Here is a 25,725-nt window from a genome sequence, read left to right on the forward strand (position 1 = left end):
AAATCATTCCTGGGGACTGAAATAGCAAACAGGGTGGATTTTAATTATATAATAATTACATAATCTTGGACCTAAACTAATACTGTGTTTTAAACTTACCGCTGTGAAAAATGTTTGCTCTCTTAAGGGTAAATTAGCAGGACATTTCTAGCTTTTCTGTATAGGATGATAAGGTGTTTATTAACCATATTAATGCATATTTCTTCCATATTCATTCATTCATTCATTCATTCATTCATTCATTCATTCATTCATTTATTTTATTCCATATATCTTACATGAGCAATGAAGCTTTAAGATGTGGAACAAGTCAAAGTTTTACAATATTACAATTACAGTTTTTACAAATTTTTATAGTTTTACAATTTAGTAATTTTCTACAATTTTTACAATTTTGTGCAATTTTTTACAATATTTTCGCGAGATGTAGTGAGATGAAGTGAGGTCCGAGGATTCGCCAAAATATTACCCGGCATTTGCCTTTTGGTTGGGGAAAACCTCGGAAAACCCCAACCAGGTAATCTAATCAAAGGGGGGGGTAATCTAATCAAAGGGGTTGATGCCAAGGACTCGCCATAGACCATCCGGCTTCAGTCCCACGGCTGTGGAAAACCTTTTAGCATTAAGTCATATTTGACCAAAATGAGTATAAAAGCATATTTTTGGTCATATTACAATATTGTTTAACAGATCTTCAAGTATGATTCACATGTTTTGTCTCTATAATTGCAAGAGAATTTGTTTGCGTTTCATTATGTATTTCGGAGTTCCTTTACTTATAAATATCTCGAGGTTAAATGAAGTTTAAAAGGACTGATTCGCCAGTATTAAATTGTCAAGACATGAAGAACAAAACAATGTTAGGAATATGTCTAGATTATATTTCACCCCTCTGAAACATGTTAAGCTTAAGAGTTTTCAATCTCGCTGTTAGCAGACAGTAATTAATAAATAGTCGGTGATCCTATTAATTAATTTATTTATTTATTCTGGTGTAGTTGAGGCCATCAGGCCTTCTCTTCCACACCACCAGAAATACAAATCCAATAACAGAAATAAAAAGAAAAAAGAAAAACATACTATAAACAAATCAAGCCACACAAAAATATACACAGATTGCAGTCACACAAACTTTAAATGAGTGATCAAGTATCGTAATTAATTATTGTATCCTAACTAATTAACATAAACAAAAAACTTGCAATTTTAATCTAGAGTAAAAAAAACACAAATCAACACTTCTAGCAACACCTAAAAACCATTAAATAAGACAAAATTTTCCAATTTAATTTTGAATTGTGACAAAGTCCGGCAGTCCCTGACGTCATTAGGTAAAGAATTCCAGAGGCAAGGTATTTCTACAGTATAGGAGGATAAGTATAAGTATGATGAGGGATAGAAAGAAATGCTTGATGCCGGTTTCGAAGAGTTGTAAGGAATTGAAAGCGCGCTAACAGATAATTCGGAGTAGAAGTATCCATGTTTCTAAACAGAAGAGACAGTGAATGTATTCTTCTTAATATAGCTGTAAAAAAGTTATTTACTCAGGGACAGACGGACATTTTTCCCACCTCTTTCCTCCTCCTATTTTTTATAGGGTGAGAAGTCCGCTACGGCCAATACAAGGAGTTAATATTTAGAAAACAATTTTTATAGAATGGTAATTCCCTGAGTAATTTTTGTAAAGGTAAAGGTAAAAGGTAAAGGTATCCCCGTAACACTTGGGGGACATGGAGGTAAAGCCCCATGTTTTCCATGACCTCGGCACTAGAATGAGGTGGTGTGGTCGGCACCATGCTCTGGCCGCCTTTTACCCCCGGGAAAGCCCCGGTACTCAATTTTATAGGAGGCTGAGTGAACTTCGGGACCGTTCTGAAAGTTTGGCAACGAGAAAAAATCCTGTCACCACCTGGGATTGAACCCCGGACCTTCCAGTCCGTAGCCAGCTGCTCTACCAACTGAGATATCCGGCCGCCAGAGTAATTTTTGGACAATATTTAATTTGTTTTGAGTCATATTTCGAAGTTTGTTTGTCATATTTTGGCATCTTTGGGCAGAAGTGCTCCCATATTTTCAGAGTTTTAGGTCATATATTTTTTTTAATTGTTATTTTACGACGCTTTATCAACAGCTTAGGTATTTAGCGTCTGACTGAGATGAAGGTGATAACGCCGGTGAAATGAGTCCGGGGTCCGACACCGAAAGTTACCCAGCATTTGCTCATATTGGGTTGAGGGAAAACCCCCGAAAAAAACTCAACCAGGTAACTTGCCCCGACCGAGAATCGAACCCGGACCACCTGATTTCGCGGCCAGACTCGCTAACCGTTACTCCACAGGTGTGCACTTTAGGTCATAAAAGCCAGAGTCCTAATCTATAGAAAATTAGGTTCATTTATTAATTAGGTTATTTTATGTATTAGAAATGTAATTATTGTGTATTATTTGTATTGTGTATTTTAATTGTACTGTGTATTATTTTTATTGTGTGTAATTAAATTACCACTGCCACCGGGTGTTTGCCCACTTGCAGTGTAAATAAATACATAATTACTATGTGCAAACTATGAAATTACTATTCATACAAGTTACACTGTATAGGGCGCACAACAGGCCTAAAGTGCCCAGGCCCTGGAACTGTCCCGGTCCGGCCCTTGAAAAACGAGCCAACTGATATTAATGTGAAGGCCCTCATCGATCCGTTTTACATTTTCCGCGTAACATAATTTTGCGTAATGACTAAGGAGCGGATTCCCATGTAATTAAATATTATTTTTGCGTGTGATAAAACACAACTAAAAAAGTTAAAAATTCAGAACATGAAGTTTCAAGTCTAAAACTCGAATTTTATTTCACATAAAAACACATATTTTCACAAACAAATTAAGTAAATACATATTTTCAGGAAATCCATTATAAACACATAAATCTTGGAGTTTTTTCTTACTTAAATAATTTTTTACAAGAACTTTTAAATATTGTAAAACTAAGTCGATTATGTCACTTAGAAGTACATTATCTTTTTAAGAATTCTTGGTTGCTTCGTGTTTCTAGGCGCTGTGTGGTGTATCCGTGATCCATTTTCGTAATAGTATCGCCACAAGTTCTGAGAACTGCTAGGCAGCATATCAATGTTATTATAAGAGAATAAATTAACATGGACAAGGAGGAGAGATCTTGGAACACATGATTAGGATTGTTTATTGTTGCAGAAGATGATTTCATTCCACGCTTTGTTTGTGAAACACAACAGATAAGAGCTCGGATATAAACATTATTTAATTTAATCAAATCTCTCGCCTCTCGCTCATGTATATCAAGTAAGGCAATACGTCTTGTTGTGATTCCCTGTTATCGGGCTTCGTCAATCGATATCCTTCAAGATATACTGAAGATGGTTGTTTAAAAAACGATTTGGCTTTCCTATTAGCAAATCTAAGCTTTTCGTGTGACACCATAAAAAAACTCGAAACATCCAAAAACCTGTTGTCTGAAACAAGGAGGTGCGTGCCGTGAAAATTAAACTGTACTCGCTACCAGGTTCAGAAGCACAGAATGTGTTTGGAAAAAACAGTGGATATAAAAAAATGTGTAAAGTTGCTCAAGTATTGGAGAGTGTGCCTGTAGGTGAAATTGACGGTGTTTGTGTTTGTGACATTCTTCTCTTTAAATATGCACGTCTGACGTCCTGTGATATGGAAAGATCGCTTTCACAGTATAAGTCGTTGTTCAGAGATAATCGGCAAGCATATGTGATGGAGAATTTGGAGATGACCTTTGTTGTTCACTGCAATTCTCGGCCAACTACTAGCACTCAAGTGCGGTTGGTGAGTACCTAGTAACATTTTTTTTTTTCGAAGCTAAGTAAGGTATTTTTGTCATATTTAAAATAAATATTTTTTTTTTTTATTTTTAGAAAATATTTTCATACTTTTTAGCACATAAAAATAAATATATTTAAATTTTTAGCACATAAAAATCCGCTCCCTAGTAATGACTACGGCGATCATAGATTCGTGGTTGAATACCACTCTTTGCATTGCATTTCTTTATCGCGTGCAGCAACGCTCCTAGGTAATCATTATGAAACCCTTCCAAATCACGCACTCCCTGCCTGAACTACACAGGCTCAGGATTGGGAACTCCTGAGTAAGTAAAAGAAGTAGCACAGATGCTCAAAGGGTCCAATTAGAACCACCTTTCAGTATTACATCCAGTAATCAATAGCGCCGGCCTTCACACAGCCCACGAAACTTGCGTTCAGTTCAAAGACGCAAACCCTTTGTAGTTATAAGGCTCAGCGACTTACCTCTTCATCAGTTTATGGTAAAATTAAAGGCCGAGAGAAAGCCAAGTCTAGATGGACATTACAGAAGGTTCTCTATCTCAAACCAGTGGCAAAGTCTCTGTGCATTATGCTAATAGTTTCCAACATGCTTATCAGGTCACGCTACCACAACTCTTTCAGTAGGTATTCGTACAGTCATACCCGGAGGTAGGATTCCTAAGTAGCTTCAGTAAGCAAAATAGATACAGTACATAGCACGGTGTAATAAAAACTGATTAAACTATACAGTCAATAATTCTATTTTATAATTAAAATTTTAAAAAATATATATAATTTCGTACACTTCTTCTCCTATAGTTTCCTCAAAGATAATAAAATCAAGTTTTTTTTTATAAATTTGTTTTTCTTTGTATTTTTATGGAAGTCTTAGTAAGAGATAATGCTAAAAAGTTGGAAGATTTAGCTCCTGTAGAATATGCAGAATCCTAAAACGTGTAGAAAATGTGACGTTACAAATTACGCTTTTTATAATGCAAACTGTGGTTTAAAATTAATAAAAAAGCGTCCGATTTAAATTCTCTTGTAATTAATGAAGATAGAACAATAACTATACCATTTTCTTTAAATAATGAAGGCAATAAGCCAATTGCATCTATATATTAAAATTAAAACGCACAATTTTGACTGTTTCGATATAAATTGCAATTGTTCAATTGAAGCGTTGGGTCGAATAACGGTCATGTTACAATTTTTCAAAAATATATAGTCGAAAAGTATAGTCAGTAAATTAAATTCCATAAAAATTGCTGGCAAACGTTTCATGGAAACTTAATAACAATAACAGCATTGTCTCATAGCCTAACTTCTAAACATATATATATATATATATATATATATATCGCTGGCTCAAGTTTACAAGGTTATATGTCTATATCAGAAATATTACTACATACACCCTTGTAACATTTAGCCAGCGATACAGACGTGGACAAATATTATTAGACTAAATTAATTATAGGTGCAACAAAGCCGTATTTATCGGCAGAAATAATGAACAAACATGTATTTTACACAGAAATAATGAACAGAAAATTAAGTCTGGAGGTTAGTAATATTTTGTGAACATTCCCTTATTCTTTATTAACACGTTGATTTTGTCAAGGATGTTGGAAACCAAAGTTTGACACTTGCTTTGAATATCAGCATCATTTAGCCAGATATCAGACAGTGCTTAAACGAGTCCATGTTTTGTTGTAAGCCTCTTTTAGTTCACTTTCTTCTTCAGTATAGATTACAGATTTTCAATTTCTTTATGTCCGGTCTTCTTGCAGGCCATGAGAGAATATCTTCTGCAGTATATAATTGTAACATCAGTAGTACCAACATACGCAGAAAAAATATACTTAACCGTTGGAAAAATATGTCAGAAGATGTAAATAATCATATTTACAACTCTAGAGACTCTGTAAATTATACTGATAGTTGATATGACGAATTATATTATGTTTCCAAGAAAAACGTTTTAGTCTAATAATTATAATTTGTCCACGTCTATATATACTCGAAAAGTATAGTCAGTAAGTTAAATTCCATAAAAATTGCTGGCAAACGTTTCATGAAAACTTAATAACAATAAAAGCACTGTCTCATAGGCACTTCTAAACACCCACATATATATATATATATATATATATATATATATATATATATATATATACACTGACAGTAAAGACTTTGAGTATGGATTCTTACATCTACAACTCTCAGTTGCAGAATTTGAAAAGACAAGACAGTTTTGAAGTAAAGCACTCAAGATACCGGCGCCATTTCTGAGAAGGGCGTTGTCAGTGGACCGGATTAAAGATCCGAGCAGAGCCCAGCGGGAGCTGTCCGGCTTCTCGATGCCAATCTCATCTCGTTGACACAAGAAGTTTCCCCTACGCGTCTGAAACCAAGAGGGTCCTCTGTTTCTCCCAATATCATCAACTAACATGTCCTTAGTGACTCCCAGGGCGGTTTGCCATTCTAATCCGACAATGCAAGATTCATGTCTCACAGCTTCGCCACCACCACTGACCTACTTTCGTTCTAAAGTTAATACTCCGAATAATAACACAAAAAAGTCACAATAAATGGTAGTGCCGATATTTTACATGAATTGAACATTTTCATATAACCAAAAACTCAAGAAGTTGACATCTGCTTCGTCATTTGTTTCACACATTTTGGAACAATTTAGTTCTTTATCATGACAAGAATAATATGTATTCCAGTTTTTAGTCATAATTTATTAATAAAACAAAATACAGTCGAACTTGCCCAATTTGAACGTCTTTAATTCGAAATCGTGAGCAATTTCTTCTTTTCGCGCAGTCCCTTGACATTCCTATACAACGCATGTTAAATAAAACAATTCCATTTTTTTAAATGCAATTCGAAGTGAACTCCGACATTCAGTTCGGAAATTACGAATATCAGCTCGCAATACAGCGCGAGCAAAAAAAAAGAAGGGCCACGACATCCCGAGAAACCAATGCCCACAATCGCCTAGGCCATGGACCACGTCCAGGAATTTTATCAAGATGCTGTGAGTGAGACAATTGGACCACATTTTGCAGAAAGGAACCAATCCACATTATAGAAGAAGAAAGACACTCAGCTTTCCCAATAACGGGACTGCCTCATTGGACAAAGCATAACACACAGTGGAAAAAAAAAAAAACAGACCACAAAAATGACTGAGAAAAATGAGCTTTAAAGTTAAACTGAGTGATAAATTCACAATTAAATATAAATACATACTTATTCATTTAACCAAAAGCGTATTACATGAAATATTTTTTTTTTAAATATGGATCCTTGGAATTAATTAATTAATGAGACATTAAATTTGTTTGTGGGTTGTTTCCTTTGTGCATAATGTGGACAAATTTTCCAATCGCTCAATAAACTCTACGAATTGTGCACGAATCTAAGATTAAATGCTAAAAAATAAACAAAAGTATTAAGCCTTTCTATAACAAAAAAAAAAAAACTTTTAATGAGCTGTATTTTGACAATATTGTAAAAAATCTTGAATAAATATTTTTTTCTCTTACTGTATTGCAATGATTGATTTTTTTTATAGAAAGGGTTTCCGTATTCGATTCTGAACATCATAAATTTCTATGAATATATATTTTTATTTAATAGTGTATTCTGATGAGTCCCCCTCCTTCTATAACATTACTTGTTCGGCCCCTGACCAAAGGTGGAGGGTAGAATGTAAACCATAATAATGTGAAGTTTGGTAGTAATTTAAGAAGGAAATTTATTTAATTAGGTTTTCAATTAATGCACAACAAACGTATTCATTTTAATAAGCATTAATGTGTGATGTTAAAATTTTCATACAACTTTTATACATTTATTATTATTATTATTATTATTATTATTATTATTATTATTTTACTTGGTTATTTAACGACGCTGTATGAACTACTAGGTTATTTAGCGTCGATGGGATTGGTAATAACGAGATATTTGGCGAGATGAGGCCGAGGATTCGCCAGAGATTACCTGACATTTGCCTTATGGTTGGGGAAAAACTCGGAAAAAACCCACCAACCAGGTGATCATCCCAAGTGGAAATCGAACCCGCGCCCGAACGCAACTCCGGATCGGTAGGCAAGCGCCTTAGTGACTGAGCTACGCCGGTGGCTATTATTATTATTATTATTATTATTATTATTATTATTATTATTATTTTGTTCGCTTCCCCCCATGAAATGCTCCGCAGATCCCCAGAGGGCCGCGGAATCCCGGTTGAGAATCACTGTTCCACACAATGAAATCATTTATTTTTATTTGCAGTAAATCGATTTTGTTTACCGTTGTTCTTAGAAACATTAATGCTTATTAAAATGATTACGTTTGTTTTGCATTATTTCCGATAAATTGAGCCGCAGATAACGAATATGAAAAGAATCCGTGCAACAGAATAAATCGCTGTACAGAGACTGAAGAAATGTCCAAAAAAAACTTCTGGGATATGAAATCAGTGCTAGAGACTTCCGCAAAACCATTCAATGTATATATCAGTATTAATTAGTACACAATTCGTCTAACTACCTGGTTGGTTTTTTTCCAAGGTTTTCCTCATCTAAAGGCAAATATCAGGTAATCCATGACTAATCCTCTGCTTCTTTTCGTCAAAAAAAAAAAAAAAACCAATTCCACCGACAAGCACAGTAAGCTTTCAGGCTACAGTAGGTGCGTTCGGAACAGAGGGGAAAAAATTCACACCAACAAGCAAACTTGCATATCACTTGGAGTGGGGAAAGGACGAAGAATAAAAAAAAGGCTCTCACGAAGCCCCAACTGGTTACCTGGTCCAGAACCAGACAGTAGAATACATAAAATACCATTCATCAGGTAACAACTACACAATGGCATACGGAACATACCAGCCATAATTTGACAAAGCATTGAAAATGTAAAAGCCCATGCGAATCTTGTGGCCCGAATGTAAATACGGTACCATATGCGGATCATAAATTAATGAGGCCATTGATATTCCAACATCTTTGATTTTTTTGCTCATAAAGTGAATTTTAATAAATTCAGGTAAGTAACTACTCTCAACTTCGCACAATACAAAAAAACGTGCCTCGTGTTTTACATGTGCGAATCTGTAAATCGTTTGTAGTTGGAACTTACAAAATGTTATGTTGCTGACACCGATGAACGAATCGCGCTTCTGATTGCTAACAATACTACTCAGAGATTTTTGTTTTGCGAAACAGTATCTGTAATTTTGTAGTGGAAATGGGGACCAATCCAGCATTTATACTTTCTCTTGACAATCCGTCCTAGGAATCTGTAGAGAAGAAAGACGAAATAAGATATCTGCGCAAGTGGTATGTGGGAGGGCTAGGGCCAAAGATCGCTCTGGGGGGAGGCATTGGTTGAACGAAGCTACCAATCGCAGCAGGAAGGGGATCATTTCTATCCCAACACTCTACCACGAGCATCTTACCCCTTAGCGGCCTTGAGTTGATACTGCCTGCAATACACTCCGGCACAGATAGACTCTGCCCCTATATGCGCCAAGTCACTCTACAAATTCCTGGAACGGACCATAGCTTAGTTTGTTATATGCGAGAAATGTGTTTGTAATTTTGTGAATTCAATAAAGAATATAACTAAACCAATAACACAAAATTATTCAATAAGGAGGGCGAAAACAATTTATCCTAACGAATTTTGCACGCTGTTTATTAGCCATTCAGATGCATCATAGACGAAGTGTGAGATATAAATGATGCTTCATCAATAAACCTAATGGCAGCACTGTTTTAAAGATACTTTGACGTAGATTAATGGTCACGTAGATGTAATTCACGGTGGCGCGTAACGGAGTTAAATGGCGACGACTCAGAATCTGTAAATGTTAGAAAACGCTTCCCTATACGTAAACATTAAGGAATAAATGAAGATCTTCCTATCTATATACTTTATTTTATTCCATAATGGATATTTTACGCACTGTTACAGAATTACTGAAAACCTTCGCTTCCTATACTCAATCGCTTGCCGCAACCATAGTACAAGAGTTTACCTCATTTTGTCAGTAATATTTAAGTACACACGAGCTTTATAAATATGTATTCAGATTTTGACTGTTACGGTTTGAAAGACCTGGTGCAATTTGTTAATAAAGTTTTGTTACATTAAAGAATGTTACGTAGTCCGCTGTGACGTCATCTACGATAATGCCGGTGGAGCTGAGAGGCTAGAAAGACAGGAGGGAGCATAAGCTTGAAACGATGGAATCAAAAAGGTGTAGTGATATGGCCGTCTAATTACCCACAGTTCATCTTTTTTCCGATGTGTTGTCACCTGTTTTGTTCGTATTAATACAATTACGAGTTGTGTTACGTGTTGTGAATATTTCAAAAGTTTAGTAAAATTAAGCGGGTTTTATTTTTATAAGTAGGTTAACATTGTTTGTTGGCAATTATAATGAACAGTAATAAAAGAAAGACAATATGAAGTGTTCATTCCATGTAACAACGATGTGTTTAATAAATATACAGTGAAATGTACACTGATATAATAATCTACTAATACTCATGTTACCTCCACATCAGGGTTTAAACTAGAAAATAAATAATTGTCGCAAAAATGCACAAATAAAAAATTATATTTGTGCAAATTGCGAAATGCCTGTGCAATATTATAAAATTGTGTAGAAAGATAAAATTAATAAAATATGCAGAAACAAAATGTTATATAATTTGTTTCTTGGAGCTTTATTACTTTCAATCCATCTTATCATAGTGTAGATGTACTTATGTAAGTAAATCATTAGTAGTAGGTATGTTTAGAATCAATTACTGCTGAATTTACATCACATTAAAATACGTTATTTTATGAACACTCTAAACATAGAAATTCTTTACTAGTAGGCCCTTCAAGATTTATTGTTAGCAGAGTGCTAACTCTTTTTACTGAAAGGCGGTTTCTTAACTTGCATGAATTGCATCAACTCTTTGAAATCAATCCCCGAACATCTATTGCTCAATATCTTTTTCCAACATTGCTCATGCCATTAGCATTTCATTTAAATTCAGATTAGTTCAAACATATCTCTGATTTCGTTTTCTCCACTACCATCTTCGTTTCTGAAGTCCAATGTGGTTGTCGCATTTTTGCATATTTACATTCAAAGTTTGTTGCATTTTTAGAAGTCTAGTAGCAAAATGCGACTGTGACATAAACCCTGCTCCATATCCATTCTAAATCGTGAAATCGATAGCAGCAATTGCATATATGGCGGTATTTGGCAGAGGATTATGGGGCGTAGAAGGTGTAGTTTGACGTCATATCCGTCGCACAGATTTCAAGCATTTTTCCTTAGATGGCTCTCTTCTGTCTTTTTATTTTCTCAGGTGTGGAGCAAGAGTAAGGCGTCCATGCGTCCGAATGTACTGTAATATTTAACAAAATTCAAAACTTACATATTATGTATAAACACGCTAAATAACATTATTTGACAGTAATTTAGGAACCGATGTCCACCCCCTCCCTTAAAAAATGGCTGATCGTCTATGCTTACAACTTAGGAATGATACAACTACTTATCAAACTCCGTAACTTTGTACAAGTTTCATTAAGTGTTCTGTTCACGACCCTCTCTTATAAGTAGAAATCATGAATAACATCCAGTAAGTCACTTTCCCGGAAATTGTTATTGTGAGTTTTTGTGCAATGGGCTATACTTCTTGAATAAATGTATAGTTTTATGTGGACGGAATTTCCTCATAGTGAATATATAGTCCAGGTCAGCTTACTTAATACCCTAAGTATGAAACCTACATATGCTAGTGGATTATGGTGATTTTCTAGTTTGAAGGTTGAATTTTCTTTTGCCAACTTCGTTTTGTTTTAGTTTCGAATTTCGGTACTGACAAATACTACAACAAGTAGTGATTTTATAACTGTTATATTGACAGCAGTGACACAAGTTGCCGGTAGTTTAAATTCTGAAAATTCAAATTGTTCTAGATTTCTGAGCCGATTACTGGAAGCTAGTGAAATTTAAACATACTAATAATTAATTAATATCAGTAGGCTATTAATATTAATACATAATAGTTATTTTATGTGTTGCTTTGTGTTGTGGTTACAATTCAAGATTATAGTGAGGTAGGCCAAGTGTAAATAAAATATAACATATTTCGCGTGATACATTCCCTTGGGTAATCGATAGAAATATCATTTCACATTTTAATTAATTTATTTCTTGTTTAGACTTTTATTACAATAATGGAGTAAGCATTCTTAAGCATACATTTCAAAGTGGCATTCATTTTCGGAATTCGTACTAATCATTTCATGTGATCAAACAAAATACATTTTTATTTTAGGTCTCGTGAATCGTAAACTGTTTAATCAAAGCAATAAATTTCACGTTATCAGACAAAATACATTTTAATATTAGATCATACACTAATCTATTAACTACTAACATAATGTGCGAGAGGTCCACAGAAGGAAAATATACTCTTTCACAAACCATTTAGAAAAACCTCCCCCAACACCTCCTACATGTGATAAATAAGTAAGACATCGTTAGTTAATACTATATTATTATTATTATTATTATTATTATTATTATTATTATTATTATAGTACATGACATGATTTTACCCTCTTTTGGTGATACCTGGTATTAGTTGGTAACACTGAAGACTGAAGAAACGGCCAAATTAGCCTTTTGGGAATTGCTCTTAAGTGATCCTCACTATAAAACGAGCTCATCAAACTGTGTATTAGGAAAGTCTGTACGGACACGGACTTACAGACTGATATGTCGAAAACCAAGAAATATTTCCGCAGAAGACTTCTAGAATATGCATTTTGCAACACTACTTCTCTAAAAAGCAAACATTACGTTCCTTCACGCATCGTCATAACACAAACCTGCAGCCATTACTGCACAGAAAATGGCTGCTGAACAGAGATAAGAAGAGGGGGGAAAAGATTTTTTTTCCTCTCCGCTTTGTCCTTCCACTGACGGGTCGATGTTGTATTCTCTTTCTCCAGAGTAAAAGTTACTGAAGACCTAAACCAGCTTCCACAAAGAAAGAATACAGTCCACTATGATGGCACTCTACAGCTACCTCAAAAAACACACAAAGTAGCTGCATTAGGATGCCAAGGTCCAGAAAATAGATTTACCCTCCCAGTTCAAACACAATAACTTAGCCTGAACACCATGGTGAAAGTTATTTTGTATTGAACAATAGACTGCATTCGAAGAGTACGGTAATGTGTTTTAAAAGCACACAAAACATACAACTCAAGGACGGAAAGGACGTTCTTTTATAAAACGTACAAATTTACTTTTAAGTGTTAAACAGATGTTTAAACACGATCATGCCATATGGTTTTAGTTTTACATATTTAATCAAGTTACTAGACTCAGTACACGTGTAGGCATTAGTTACCTTCCTTCCCATAGTCGTGACCTGGGCAAAATGCTGCTTAGTGCACAGAACACGTACGCACATCAAAATAACTAGCACGCACATTAAGGTTCAGAACAATGGCTTTTATATGTGTGGTCAAGAGGCCATCCCTCTACCACCCCCAGACAGACAACCGAACAAGGATTCATTTTTCTGGTCTCTTTAATTTAAAACAAAACCTCTGAAAGTTACATGCAACAATTTATAGAAGAGTGTCCAGATGCCCTGTTTTTCGCAAGATACTCCCTTATTTTTAGCCTCTTATCTTGCCGGCCGCGTAAAACCTTGATATTCCTATAACACGTACTATAAATATTTTGATTTTTAAGTTTATCCTGCTAAAAGTCCCGCGAAATAAAATTTGAAGTAGGCCTAATTGATTAACTAGTGGACTTACTCGTGTTAATTAAATAAGTCTGTGTGGCTTACAGCTGTTTCGGTGTTTCATCACACCATCCTCAGAGCTTACTAGATCTCGGCGTCGTCCACACCTGTGGAGTAACAGTCAGCGCGTCTGGCCGCGAAACCAGGTGGCCCGGGTTCGAATCCCGGTCGGGACAAGTTACCTGGTTGAGGTTTTTTCCAGGGTTTTCCCTCAACCCAATACGAGCAAATGCTGGGTAACTTTCGGTGCTGGACCTCTGACTCATTTCACCGGCATTATCACCTTCATTTCATTCAGACGCTAAATAACCTAGATGTTGATACAGCGTCGTAAAATAACCTAATAAAATAAAAAAAATCTCGGCGTCATCTCGAACTTCTCTGCCTGTTATGTGGGTGCGTTTGATTGTTGAAAGGTGTTGAAAAGTGGAGTCAAATAGTGTGTGTGTACTGAAATTGATCTGTGTGTTGAGAATTTGATCGGGGTGTGTTTTAGTGTTTGTATATTTCGTATTGTTCTAGTGTGTTGAGTTTTTGGTTCTTTGGTTGTATGTGTAGGATTTCCATGTCCGCATTTATGTTATTGTATGTATGGTTAGCATTGGTTATGTGATCGGCGTATGTAGATGTATTGTGTACTCTGGTTATTGCTTTAATGTGTTCTTTGTAGCGTATTTGGAATGATCTGCCTGTCTGTCCACGAGTAAGTCCGCTAGTTAATCAATTACTTATATTCAAGTGTTAAAAGTAGTGAACGCAAGATTCAAAATGGATTATTAAAATTTGAAGTCAAAGTTCTTTGTTTTATATTCTCTCAGAGAAAATAAGTGAAAAGAAAAACAATACAAATACTTCGCAGCACTGAATAATATGTGGACAGATGAAAAATCTAGACTGAAGCGAGAAACATTTCAACATATCGATGGCTGAGAACCAGACTGTTCTAAGTCCAACTTTTTATAAGTAAGAAATCTGTGTTTCATTGTGTTCCAGTTCTTGTCTGCATATATGAATCGAACAAAATTGTAAATATTTCTCTACATAAGGTTGCTATGAAGCTATTCCATATTGTTTCATGAAGGTTTGGATGTCAGGAGCTTAAAATAGCTCTCTTGGGGGGGGGGGGGGAGTAAAATGGACTAGGAACAGTCTGGTTCTGGACCACCGATATGTTGATTTATTTTATTTTAGTAGGCTATTTTACGACGCTTTATCAACAGCTTAGGTTATTTAGCGTCTGAATGAGATGACGGTGGTAATGCCGGTGAAATGAGTCCGGGGTCCAGCAGCGAAAGTTACCCAGCATTTGCTCATGTTGGGTTGAGGGAAAACCCCAGGAAAAACCTCAACCATGCAACTTGTCCCGACCGGGAATCGAACCTGGGTACCTGGTTTCGCGGCCAGACGCGCTAACCGTTACTCCACAGATGTGGACTCGATATGTTCATCATGATCACAAAGTGTAATTTGAATTATAGCTGTGTTGATTTCTATGACTTCCTTCTTGGGCAACGGCAGTTGTTGAAAACATACATTGAAAAGAGAAATAAGTAGTTGCTCAATTTCACTTAGTTGATCAAAGTCCATGACCATTAACTGGAGCAATTGGAGCAATAGTAACAACAACAGGCATAATAATTAAATGCTGAAAAATAATCATGCTACAGCAGCTATAGTGTGTATGTGTATTTCTTTAAGTCATATTACAAAATAGCTAACAGTACACATTATTAATAAATACGTAATATCAATTTACACCTCCCCTAACAAAATTTACTATATTTTTTATACATTATTTCCTTTGCTGCAATCGTATCCAATAGCTAATAGTTCAGATATTCGAAAACTTGTATATACTGTATTAGAACTGGTTACTGTCTTTCTGTGAAGTTTATATGTGTAAGGCGAATAGCAAAAACACAAGGCCGCTCTCTAAAAGACCACTTTTGAGAATGGATTTTTTTTTTTTGTGTCTGAAAATCTGGTCGCCCTAATTTATTGCAAGATTCTTTTCTCGCTTAATCATAACTATATCCCTAATAATTTAACGTAAAGAGTATTCCTAAATTAATGTGACCATCTAAATATCACTATGCACAACCCAATGATAGGCAATAACGAAATAACGTAACTTAGTAATTTTTCTGCTGACATCACTACGAGTACTGTCAAACTATGGACTAAGAAAATGTCGTACACGAATGTGCAACAGACTGTAAGCTTCGCCAGTATAATTGTCTAATGTTCTTATACCGCTTTTAACAGTGGATTCTGACTAAATGAAAACTTTTTAATTTCAACAGGAACGATACAAGGTCTGGGTGTAGAAGAAAATAACAAAATTCATAATTTGAAAAAAAGTTGAAATACTGTAGTGGTTGGAAAACATGAACAAGTCTGAACTACTTCAATTTCCTTTAATATATAATGCATAGAAACAATGATCTATGGGAGTATATAAGAAAATAAAACACTTTCTCTATTTCTCAATATGTGGGGAAAACGAAAACATATGCTTTTCCTGTTTATCTATGGCAATATTAGTTTCATGGATCATAAATTTAAACACAAATAATGTCTCATTCTTGCTAGCAACCCTTAAAAACTCTTTCTTTGTTTCTCAATATGTGGAGGAAAACAATAACAATATTTTTCTTTGAAAATGTATAGGGCCTAATCTTATTTGAAAACGTATACTGCTGAAACAAATTAAATTATAAATGTATAGAACCCCCTACAATCATATAATCAATGAAACAGCAAAGAACAGTTCACTGATCATAGGGACCGGACTTATAGGTTTTTAAATAAATCCATTTTAGGCTATTGGAATAGGTGAAATAGGTTTTTTGTCCAAATTGTAAAAGGATCGCAAATCTGCCTGATTGTTAAAAATGCACGCTTAGAGTCAATTTTAAGTAACAAACATTTAAATAAGGAAAAATGTACCACAAAATTAACCTTTTTAACTTGTGCTGATATTTACAAATTTGCCATTTTTGCTCCTTCCCCTTTAATATGTATGGTTCTTATAAATGTATTTATTTTAAAAGTGAACTTTTATATAAACGGCTGGGGGGATCATCGTGCTAACCACACGATACCTCCATTCTGGTTGGATGATCGTCCACCTCTGATTCGGCATGTGGGCGTGAGGCCAGCAGCCGGCTGGTCGGTCTAGGCCCTTCACGGGCTGTAGCGCCACGGATTATTATTATTATTATTATTATTATTATTATTATTATTATTAATTTCAATTTACATTCAGATAACTACTGATATTCAGAATAAGACAGACTTCACAGAGATCTCAGAAAAGTTCAGCTCATATCCGCACACTCAACATCACAGTCTTCTATCGGCGAACATGCCCGAAAACTTCACGAATTCCAATGAAGCGACTTTTTCCCAGTTCATTCTCCTCAGAAAAAAGTTCAGTCACTTCATACTCTTCTACTGGCACGTTATATCTGCGATCAGTAGAAATTCCAAAATATATAGTGTCCTTGAGAGGGTGAAGTCTCTGAAGGACCGCCCGTTATATGGAATTCCCGTTAACCATTTTATCCGAACTAACAAAAGACTGAAGACAGCAGATTGTGTCACTTTCTCCAACGCATAAGAGAATAAAAATTACACGATGAATTAAATTTATAAATATAATTATATAAAACGCAGTAAATATATAAAAAAACATAATAATAATTATAATTTAGGTTTTTTTTTTAAGTATTTTAAGGTCCAATTTAGATTTTTTTTAGGCTCAACAGAATTTACATATGACTCTTATGACCATGTTTCGGAAAATTATCTAAGAAATTATGAGTTTAGAAATAAGGGGGAAAAAAAGGTAAAAATCTATAAATCCGGTCCCTACTGATAACAATGCCTGTTATTTTTTTTCTCCACTTTCTGCGAGTTATTTTCTTCCCCACTCAGACCATATGCAATTCCTTTTCTTTAGACGCCCTCGTTTCATGGACGTCGAAGATAACACTGATTCACTGTACTGTATTTCAACCACTGCAGTCTGAACAACTTACAGATCATCACACACCCTGAAACTGTGCCATGAAGAGCTTCTATTTTAGGATATTCTCCCCTCTACCTTTTCTTGTATTATAAGCCGCCGGATATTGAACATTTCACACAGAATAACTCGACATTTCCTCTTCATTCTGCTTCTCCACTCCCATATAATTCTGTTCTCTGTTTGCTTCTCTTTGCTGAGAGTTGTGGCCCAAAGATATGCCTAAACTATTATTGCAAGAGGAGTTATTTTTCTTTTAATTCAGCTACTTAACGACACTGTCAACTAGAAGCTTTTAGAGCGTTACTGTGAGATGGTATTTGGCGAGATGAGGTCACAGATTACCCGATATTCACCTTACACCTCGAAAAAACCCAACTAGGTAATCAGTCCAAGTGGTACTCGAACCTATGTGCAGCTGAAAATCGGCAGGCAAACGCGCTACCACCTGAGGTACCCCGGTGGATATAAAACGTCCTTGGGTGGGGGGCTTTTATTATGCATACTTCAAACATGGCGAAATAAAAACCTGGGAAAAGATAACATTACGAATTTCATGCCAGTTTTCATGGTATAGTGCTAAACGTGTTACAGGAAAAAGTTTTTATACTAGATTTTATTATTACAAATTATTTTGGTATCAGTCTTATATTTTTTACAATTGACTAAAATTACGCAATTTCCCTAGTTTAATTGTGAGATGGTGATGGAATGTAGTGTTGGTAAAAATATAATATAATATATTTACTTACTGGCTTTTAAGGAAGGAACTCGGAGATTCATTGCCGCCCTCACATAAGCCCGCCATTGGTCCCTATCCTGAGCAAGATTAATCCAATCTCCATCATCATATCCCACCTCCCTCAAGTCCATTTTAATATTATCTTCCCATCTACGTCTCGGCCTCCCCAAAGGTCTTTTCCCCTCTGGCCTCCCAACTAACACTCTATTGCATTTCTGCGCGTCCTCAGGTTGCGGATAGAGGAGACGGCCTCCAGATATGGACGGTAGCTGCGAATATATTGAATAAGCATTCGTGGACAGCCGATAAGAGGTGGTCCTCCAGCTTGGGGGTTGGGCGAAGGGCTAACAACCCATCACCGTAAAAAAACAGCTTGTCACGAAACCTAACAATAAGCCTCGGAATATAATATAATACAATATAATATAATATAATATAATATAATATAATATAATATAATATAATATAATATAATATAATATATACTATAATATAATATATATAAACCTGCCCACAGATCTTTCAAGAAAAGGCCGTCAATCTTCCAGCAGTAACAGTATGGTGTGGTCTGTTTTCCTGTAATGATATTCCATTAGCTACAATTCCGTTGGTATGTCGCCCTGTTGTACGTCGTTGTTGGGAGTGTACTGTGGCGGAAGGAGGCCATTTTGAACATGTACGGGCTTAAGCAATGCAAAATCACAAAAATCGTATTTGTCTCAACTCGTTGCTGAGAAATAGTGTTTCAAAATATGTATATATCAATTTGGGACACTCTGTATAAGTATTTGGTGGCCAGAAAGGGATAATATGTCAATGAAAATAGGATAAATTAATGATATTGGCTTCAGGAAACTACAACGTGCTACAAAATGTCGTTAATCAAGTAACTGATGATTCATTTTTGTCAACACGTCAAACCGTTTTCACTGTGTACCGGTACCAATAATACTCTCAAAAGTCTAAAGATTACGCCATATTTAATTATTAATAGTTATGTCATTTACATGTATAAACTTTAAAAAAAATTGGAACGGTATTTACGAGTAAGTAAAGTATGTAGGGGCCTGGCCCTCGTCTTATGGAAAAATAATTTACTGAGCCACGGTCTCTGAAAGGGTAAGAACCACTGATTTAGAAGAGTCGTGACAATAATTTGTTACGCAATCACTGAATTTTACACTATACAACATTGTTTCTCGACATTTAACGTCATTTACAGATAGAATGTTTTACTGTAGCCCTTACAGAAACGTTTAATAATGTCTATTTAATATCTCTGCACAGTATTCTAAAACAAAACAGCAAATCAGTTTCCATTGCCGCCGGCAAGAATCCTGTCTGGTTTCGTTGCAGAGATATTCGGCGAACTTCTTTCAAGCACACAAACTTCTAAGAATACAGAAACCAATTACAATCCAAGGTCAGTGGATGCTGCAGCTTTGTAACATCACTTAGTAAAATAAAAAATATATAAGAATTAATTATGCTACAACCACATAGCTAACTAATAAACAGTTCTGTAATTAGGGAAAAACACAACTGCTTACCCTTGCTCGCTACGACGCATTTGTGGAAGACAATATTCTCAAACCAGGATATACGGTGATGTAGGTGCATTATTCACACTTACCTGCAACAAAGATAAAAGAAAAAGTAAGCAATTTCATAAGTATCATTGGACTAATATTAAGATTCACATAAAATACTTTCACAAAAGAAATAAATATAAACCAATATACGATGACTGAAGCTACTAAACCTGCCCACAGTAATGCAACTTAAGAACTACACAGAATAATTTCAAGAAAAAAATCGTTCCGGTGCTGGGTATCGAACCCGGGACCTTTGGCTGAGCGCACCAACGCTCTATCGACTGAGCTATCCAGGAACTCTACCAGGCCCAGGTTCAATTATTCCGTTCATATCCACATACCTCAAGTGGTTTCAAAAGACGTCAGAGTCTCAGCATTGAGCGCACACCAAGCTCTGTGGGACTTAAATTTGTGGTCTTCTGTTCCACGCAATTATAGGAATTCCGCTTCATCCTTTAATATTATCCCCGATCTAACTGTTTGAGACTTTTATCTATTGGGGCACTTGAAAAATAAAGTGTATGCAACGAACCCCCACACATTAGAAGAATTGAAAGCAAGGATCAGGCGAGAAATTGACTCTATTTCGGAAGATGAGTTAATACGCGTAAATGAACATTTCCTAAAAAGATGCCAGAAATGTGTGGATGAAGAAGGACAACATTTTCAACATCTCATGTTATAAGATTCGTGATTATTTTTCTTTGTAATTTTACTTAATTGTACATGGTCATTTTCATTGTACACTGTATATTTGTACTGAACTGTCTGCGGGGGGGGGGGGAGATAACATCGGTTGCTATCCCCGGCCGCCGTGTAACGGACGACTCTACAGCGAAAGGTACTGTATTTACTGGATAAAAGAAAAACATTTCTGGTTCAAATTTATTTATTTTACTTATTTATTTATTTATTTGCTAATAATTATAAAATAACATATATTATATATAGAAAAAAATTTAGCTCGCCCCTGAAAGAGGAGAACTCGTGCTCAGGGGCGGATTCCTGAATTGAAATTAATAAGTATACAATAAAATTTGTCTTATGTCTACTATGCAATTATAGTATATAAATTTACAATTTTTATAAAATCCATACATAACTTTTTAAATTTAATACTAGAACTATTAGAATTCACAAGATAAAATAAATTGGGTCATCAGAGAAGTATTAAAAATAAAAATTTAAACAAGGTAAAAAGCTTATTTACAATCTATATAATCAAGTTAATTTTATTCATGATAATTAATAGTTTTGTAGCAATTTTATTGTACAAAGATATAACATATTGAAAAAAAACGTCACATCAAGTACTAGATTAGTCCATCATGCTCTGCTTTTAAGTGCAAAATTCTGCTTTTTCAGATAAAATGTCCTGCTTTTAATTTTTTTTTCATCTGGTAACCTTAAATACGCATAATGATGTTCTCTTTGAGGAGATCGTCAATTTGGAAAGGTTTGAGAAACGCTGTTCTAAACTGACCTCATATAATTGACCTCTATACTTTTATCTGGCTAACACGACATACAAAACTATTGCCAGAGAAGTATTTTCGTAACAAGTTCGGCTAATCATGGAAAGCGGGTACAAAATCGATACTGGCAGAACTGTGTATTATTTAAAGGGACTGCTCCCAGCTCCAATCTGACCTCCATCCATTAGACTAGAGATAAAACGCTCCATTTACTTGCATCCACATACAGTATTATCACTTCATAAAAGCTCAGTATTTTCTAGTTCAGTGTTAAAAATAAATGCGAATTTCGGCCTATTATTAACGCTAGTTTGATATTGCTTTATGAACGTCAACATAACCGTCAATTAGCGAAGTTTCGTTAAAATTAAAACTGACAGAATAATTACACAACAGTCAAATTGACGGCTTCTTAGTTCCTTTATAGAAGGTTATGCATTTTTCGTGAAGCAAACAGAATGGTACGATTGCCAACACATTCGAACATAAAACATATTTGTTCGAAATGTTTGATTTTCAGTATGAGTCCTAGGAATACAAATTTGAAAAGAAACATGACATGAAAAGCTAAAGAGAATGCATGAAAAGACACACCTAGCCTACATATTTTGAGACCCGACGAGAAGGCATTAATAAATTTAATTTAAGAGTTTGAATACACAATTCAAGAGGACTGGAAAGCCATAAAATACATAGAAGTTACACAATATGCAACGCCAGACAAAATACCGTGAAATAAATATAAGCCTCTTCCTGAATTCTTAAACCCAGTTACGAACTGTTGTGAACTAGTACTTATCCATTCATTTGCTGTTGAATGTTTTACGAGATTTGTTTTGAAGACGATTTCATAATATAATCGCTTTTTTTTTATTACTGAACACACAATATCCAACATTTATTTGGGGAAGAATAATCGAACACTCCAAGTACACCATCTCAGTTTCAATATTACCTGCCACTTTACTAGGACTTACAAATTTTTATTGTCGTTCAGAGAAAATATACTTTTATCTAGTAGCCCATATTCTACATGGACGACTGCGTTGATACCTAAAAGATTTGATAATATTCGACTCAAAGTAACGGAGGGAAATTCCATTTACAAAGTTGATCACCGATTTAATTAATGTCAGGGATTAAGAATGTTGGTAAAACTTAAATAAACTCTTCTATAATAGTTAAAACAACAATAAAAGATTAGACACAGCTACCTCATGGTAATGTACCCATCACAAGTAGAGTGAATTTAGATATAATGTTATATGCCGATGACCAGATACCATTTGTGAACTCTAAATATGGACTGCAATTATCAACAGCAATTACACTAGAGGTTTTGATTTATCTAGAGAGAATCAAAACTCGAGTGGGATTTAAGTGACTATTACACGATTAGAAGAAAGTATATAAAGATTAGAAGTAACGAAGTATCCAATACAGTAAAATATTAATTGACTTACCAAAATACAACTGGCTTCAAATGTATTATTGTATCATCGCAACATTACAAATATTACGCTAGATGGCAGTAGTGTGTTATGATTAGCTCTTTTCTTGTTATCAGTTGTGCCAACTACGGAATCTTCATTGAGTTGAACTCTGTGGACGGTACTAGTCAAGAAGGCTTTGCTGATTCAGTTTCATTTTTATTAAAGCAGTTGCATTCCACTTCAATTAGCCGGATCCCAGTAATCAACGTCACTTGACAGATGATTTTCAATAAATCTTAGTATTAAACAATCTCTGATACGTGACTATCTATAACATCATATAGCAGAAGCTATAACATAACCTAAATAATATAAACAAGTTTTAATTAGGGATGATGAAATAAACATGAAAAGTTTTAATTACGGATGATGAAATAAAAAATAAACATGAATAATTTTAAAAGGAACAATTATTGAAAGTATAATTTTCAAATTTGAATGTTTTAGAGGTTGGTGGTTCAATTATTGTAATATTGGACGTGTGAGTAAAAGAAGTGAAACTCGTTGATGTGCATGATGTATTCCTCAATTTATTCAGGATTTCCGAATGGTGCTCTTCATTTATTTGTAAATAGGGTTTCAGGGAAGATGCACAGCATGAAGATGCGCGATCTTTATTAATTTTTGTTCTGGAATGCCAATGCGAGTCATATTTGAAAGTGCTGTGCATCGACTGGAGTGGTTTGTAATTTTCTATTTTTGACGTCCAGACCAGTGCAGTTTGAAATGTTGGCAAACAAAGAAACAAATGCTAGGGAAGTGATAAAATTAAACAAATGCTAGGGAAGAGATAAAATTAAACAAACGCTAGAGACGCGATAAAATTGTGTGATAAACAGCCATGACTGGTTGAAAGACGTCGTCTCGTACCGTTTTATTGGTCAAAAGTAGTATGACGTAGTAAAAGTGTAATAGTCATTATAATATTAAAAAAAAATTATGGTCTGGAAATTCCATTAGCTGAATGTGAAGGCTTGAATTCAACGAGAAGGAACCCATATAGCTAATAAAATATGCAGGGACAATAAGTTATCAAAAAAGGTAAATAACTTCTTGGACATTCATTATTATTTACAAATGACCTCGACATTCCGAATAAAATTATTAAATTTATAAAAAAAATTAAGCACTATAAATTCAGTTATAGATCCGTCATTAGTTCAAAAGCGAACACGAATCAAAATTTATAAAACTTTCGTCGGTACAGTTCCAATTCACGGGCAATTAGAACACTGTACTCTACCTACTGTTGCAGAATTGAAATGCATGAGGCCTACGGCACGAGTAAAAAAATTGGATCATAAACGCAATGAAGATATTTCTAATGATGTTTAAATAGAATTAGCTGTACAATACAGATACAATGAAAGGCGAAATTGGGTAAAAGATATTAGAAGAATGGAGAGAGGATGCATCGCTAAACAATCCTGCCCTATGAACCTTATTGAAGAATATCTATTAGTCGCCAAGCGAAGAATGGACAGATGTGAAACTGGACATCCACTATGTACTTCAAATATTGCGAGTTTTGTGGGGAACCTGAAACTCTTAGGCACATTTTTGGGCGAACAAAATATGATATTTGGCAGCGTATGGAATACTATCTACAGAAGTTGAAAATAGGTAAATATCCATGGTTTAGTCCTTTTATATACTAACGACGCTATATTTTCAATTAGCGTCTAAATTTAAACAGAAAGCTTGTAATACTGCTTCTCGGAAACACAGTGCATTATGTTTTACAAAACGAAGCATATGATTGTGACGGATAAGAAATTTACATGCAATATTCTTATTCTTATTACTTATTTATATTGGCGGGCTTAAGACCATAAGGCCTACTCTTACAGTCCACCAGGTCACAAAATACACAAATAGAGAAATCTAATAAAAAGAGAAAAGGACAAGATATTAACAAATTGATATTATAAAAAATTAAAATAATACCATAATGGAAGAAGTAAAATACAGATCTAAAGATCTGAATATAACATAAGTAATTCAATTAATATAAACAGTTAAGAGGTAAAACTTAAGGAAAAATACAACAAATGGAATGTAATAAAACAATAAAAAAACGAAATTTAAATGAAAGCCGCAATACAAAAATCTACGATAATTGATTAATCTGGTAATGGAATGGTGAAATATAATATAATATCTATACCAATAATAAATCTGTAGCAGAAACTTTTCTGGTAATTTTCGATTTTCCAAAAATAATTGGTCCTAACATACTTAATCACCCTGAAACCGAAAATAGCTTTTTTGAAATTTTTGTTTGTATGTCTGTCTGGATGTTTCTTACCTTTTCACGCGATAATGGCTGAACCGATTTATATGAGAAGTGGAATATAAATTAAGTTCGCTGTAACTTAGAGTTTAGGCTATATGGCATTCAAAATACATTATTTAAAAGGGGGTTATAAGGGGGCCTGAATTAAATAAATCGAAATATCTCGCTTATTATCGATTTTTGTGAAATATGTTAAATAACAAAAGTTTCTTTAAAAATGATTTCCGATAAGTTGTATTCTTTGCAAAATTTTGATAGGACTGATATTAATGAGATAAATGGGTTTTAAAATTAAAATACAACGCCATCTAAGGCGGTGTAATGAAATGAAAACAAATGACTACGTCTATAAGGGGCCTTGGACAACAACAATCTAAAGCTATGAAACATAGCCTAGAGAGAATGTTTC

At 34.7% G+C, this 25,725-nt stretch overlaps 1 protein-coding gene across 2 annotated transcripts in view; it reads right to left on the bottom strand.

Moving 5' to 3' along the window:
- Positions 1 to 25,725, bottom strand: part of gus (splA/ryanodine receptor domain and SOCS box containing gustavus) — a 246,740-nt gene that overhangs the window by 140,877 nt on the left and 80,138 nt on the right. Inside the window, exon 1 of one of the 2 annotated variants that reach the window (XM_069813121.1) lies at positions 20,008 to 20,042. The exons of the other annotated variant lie outside the window; for it this stretch is intronic. Within the exon in view, the coding sequence (XP_069669222.1) occupies positions 20,008 to 20,027 (20 nt within the window). The 5' untranslated portion in view covers positions 20,028 to 20,042. Of the gene's footprint in view, positions 1 to 20,007; positions 20,043 to 25,725 lie in introns of those variants that run through there. 2 annotated transcript variants of the gene reach the window in all.

The sequence above is a fragment of the Periplaneta americana genome, chromosome 16 (assembly GCF_040183065.1).
Source record: "Periplaneta americana isolate PAMFEO1 chromosome 16, P.americana_PAMFEO1_priV1, whole genome shotgun sequence".
NCBI lineage: Eukaryota > Metazoa > Arthropoda > Insecta > Blattodea > Blattidae > Periplaneta > Periplaneta americana.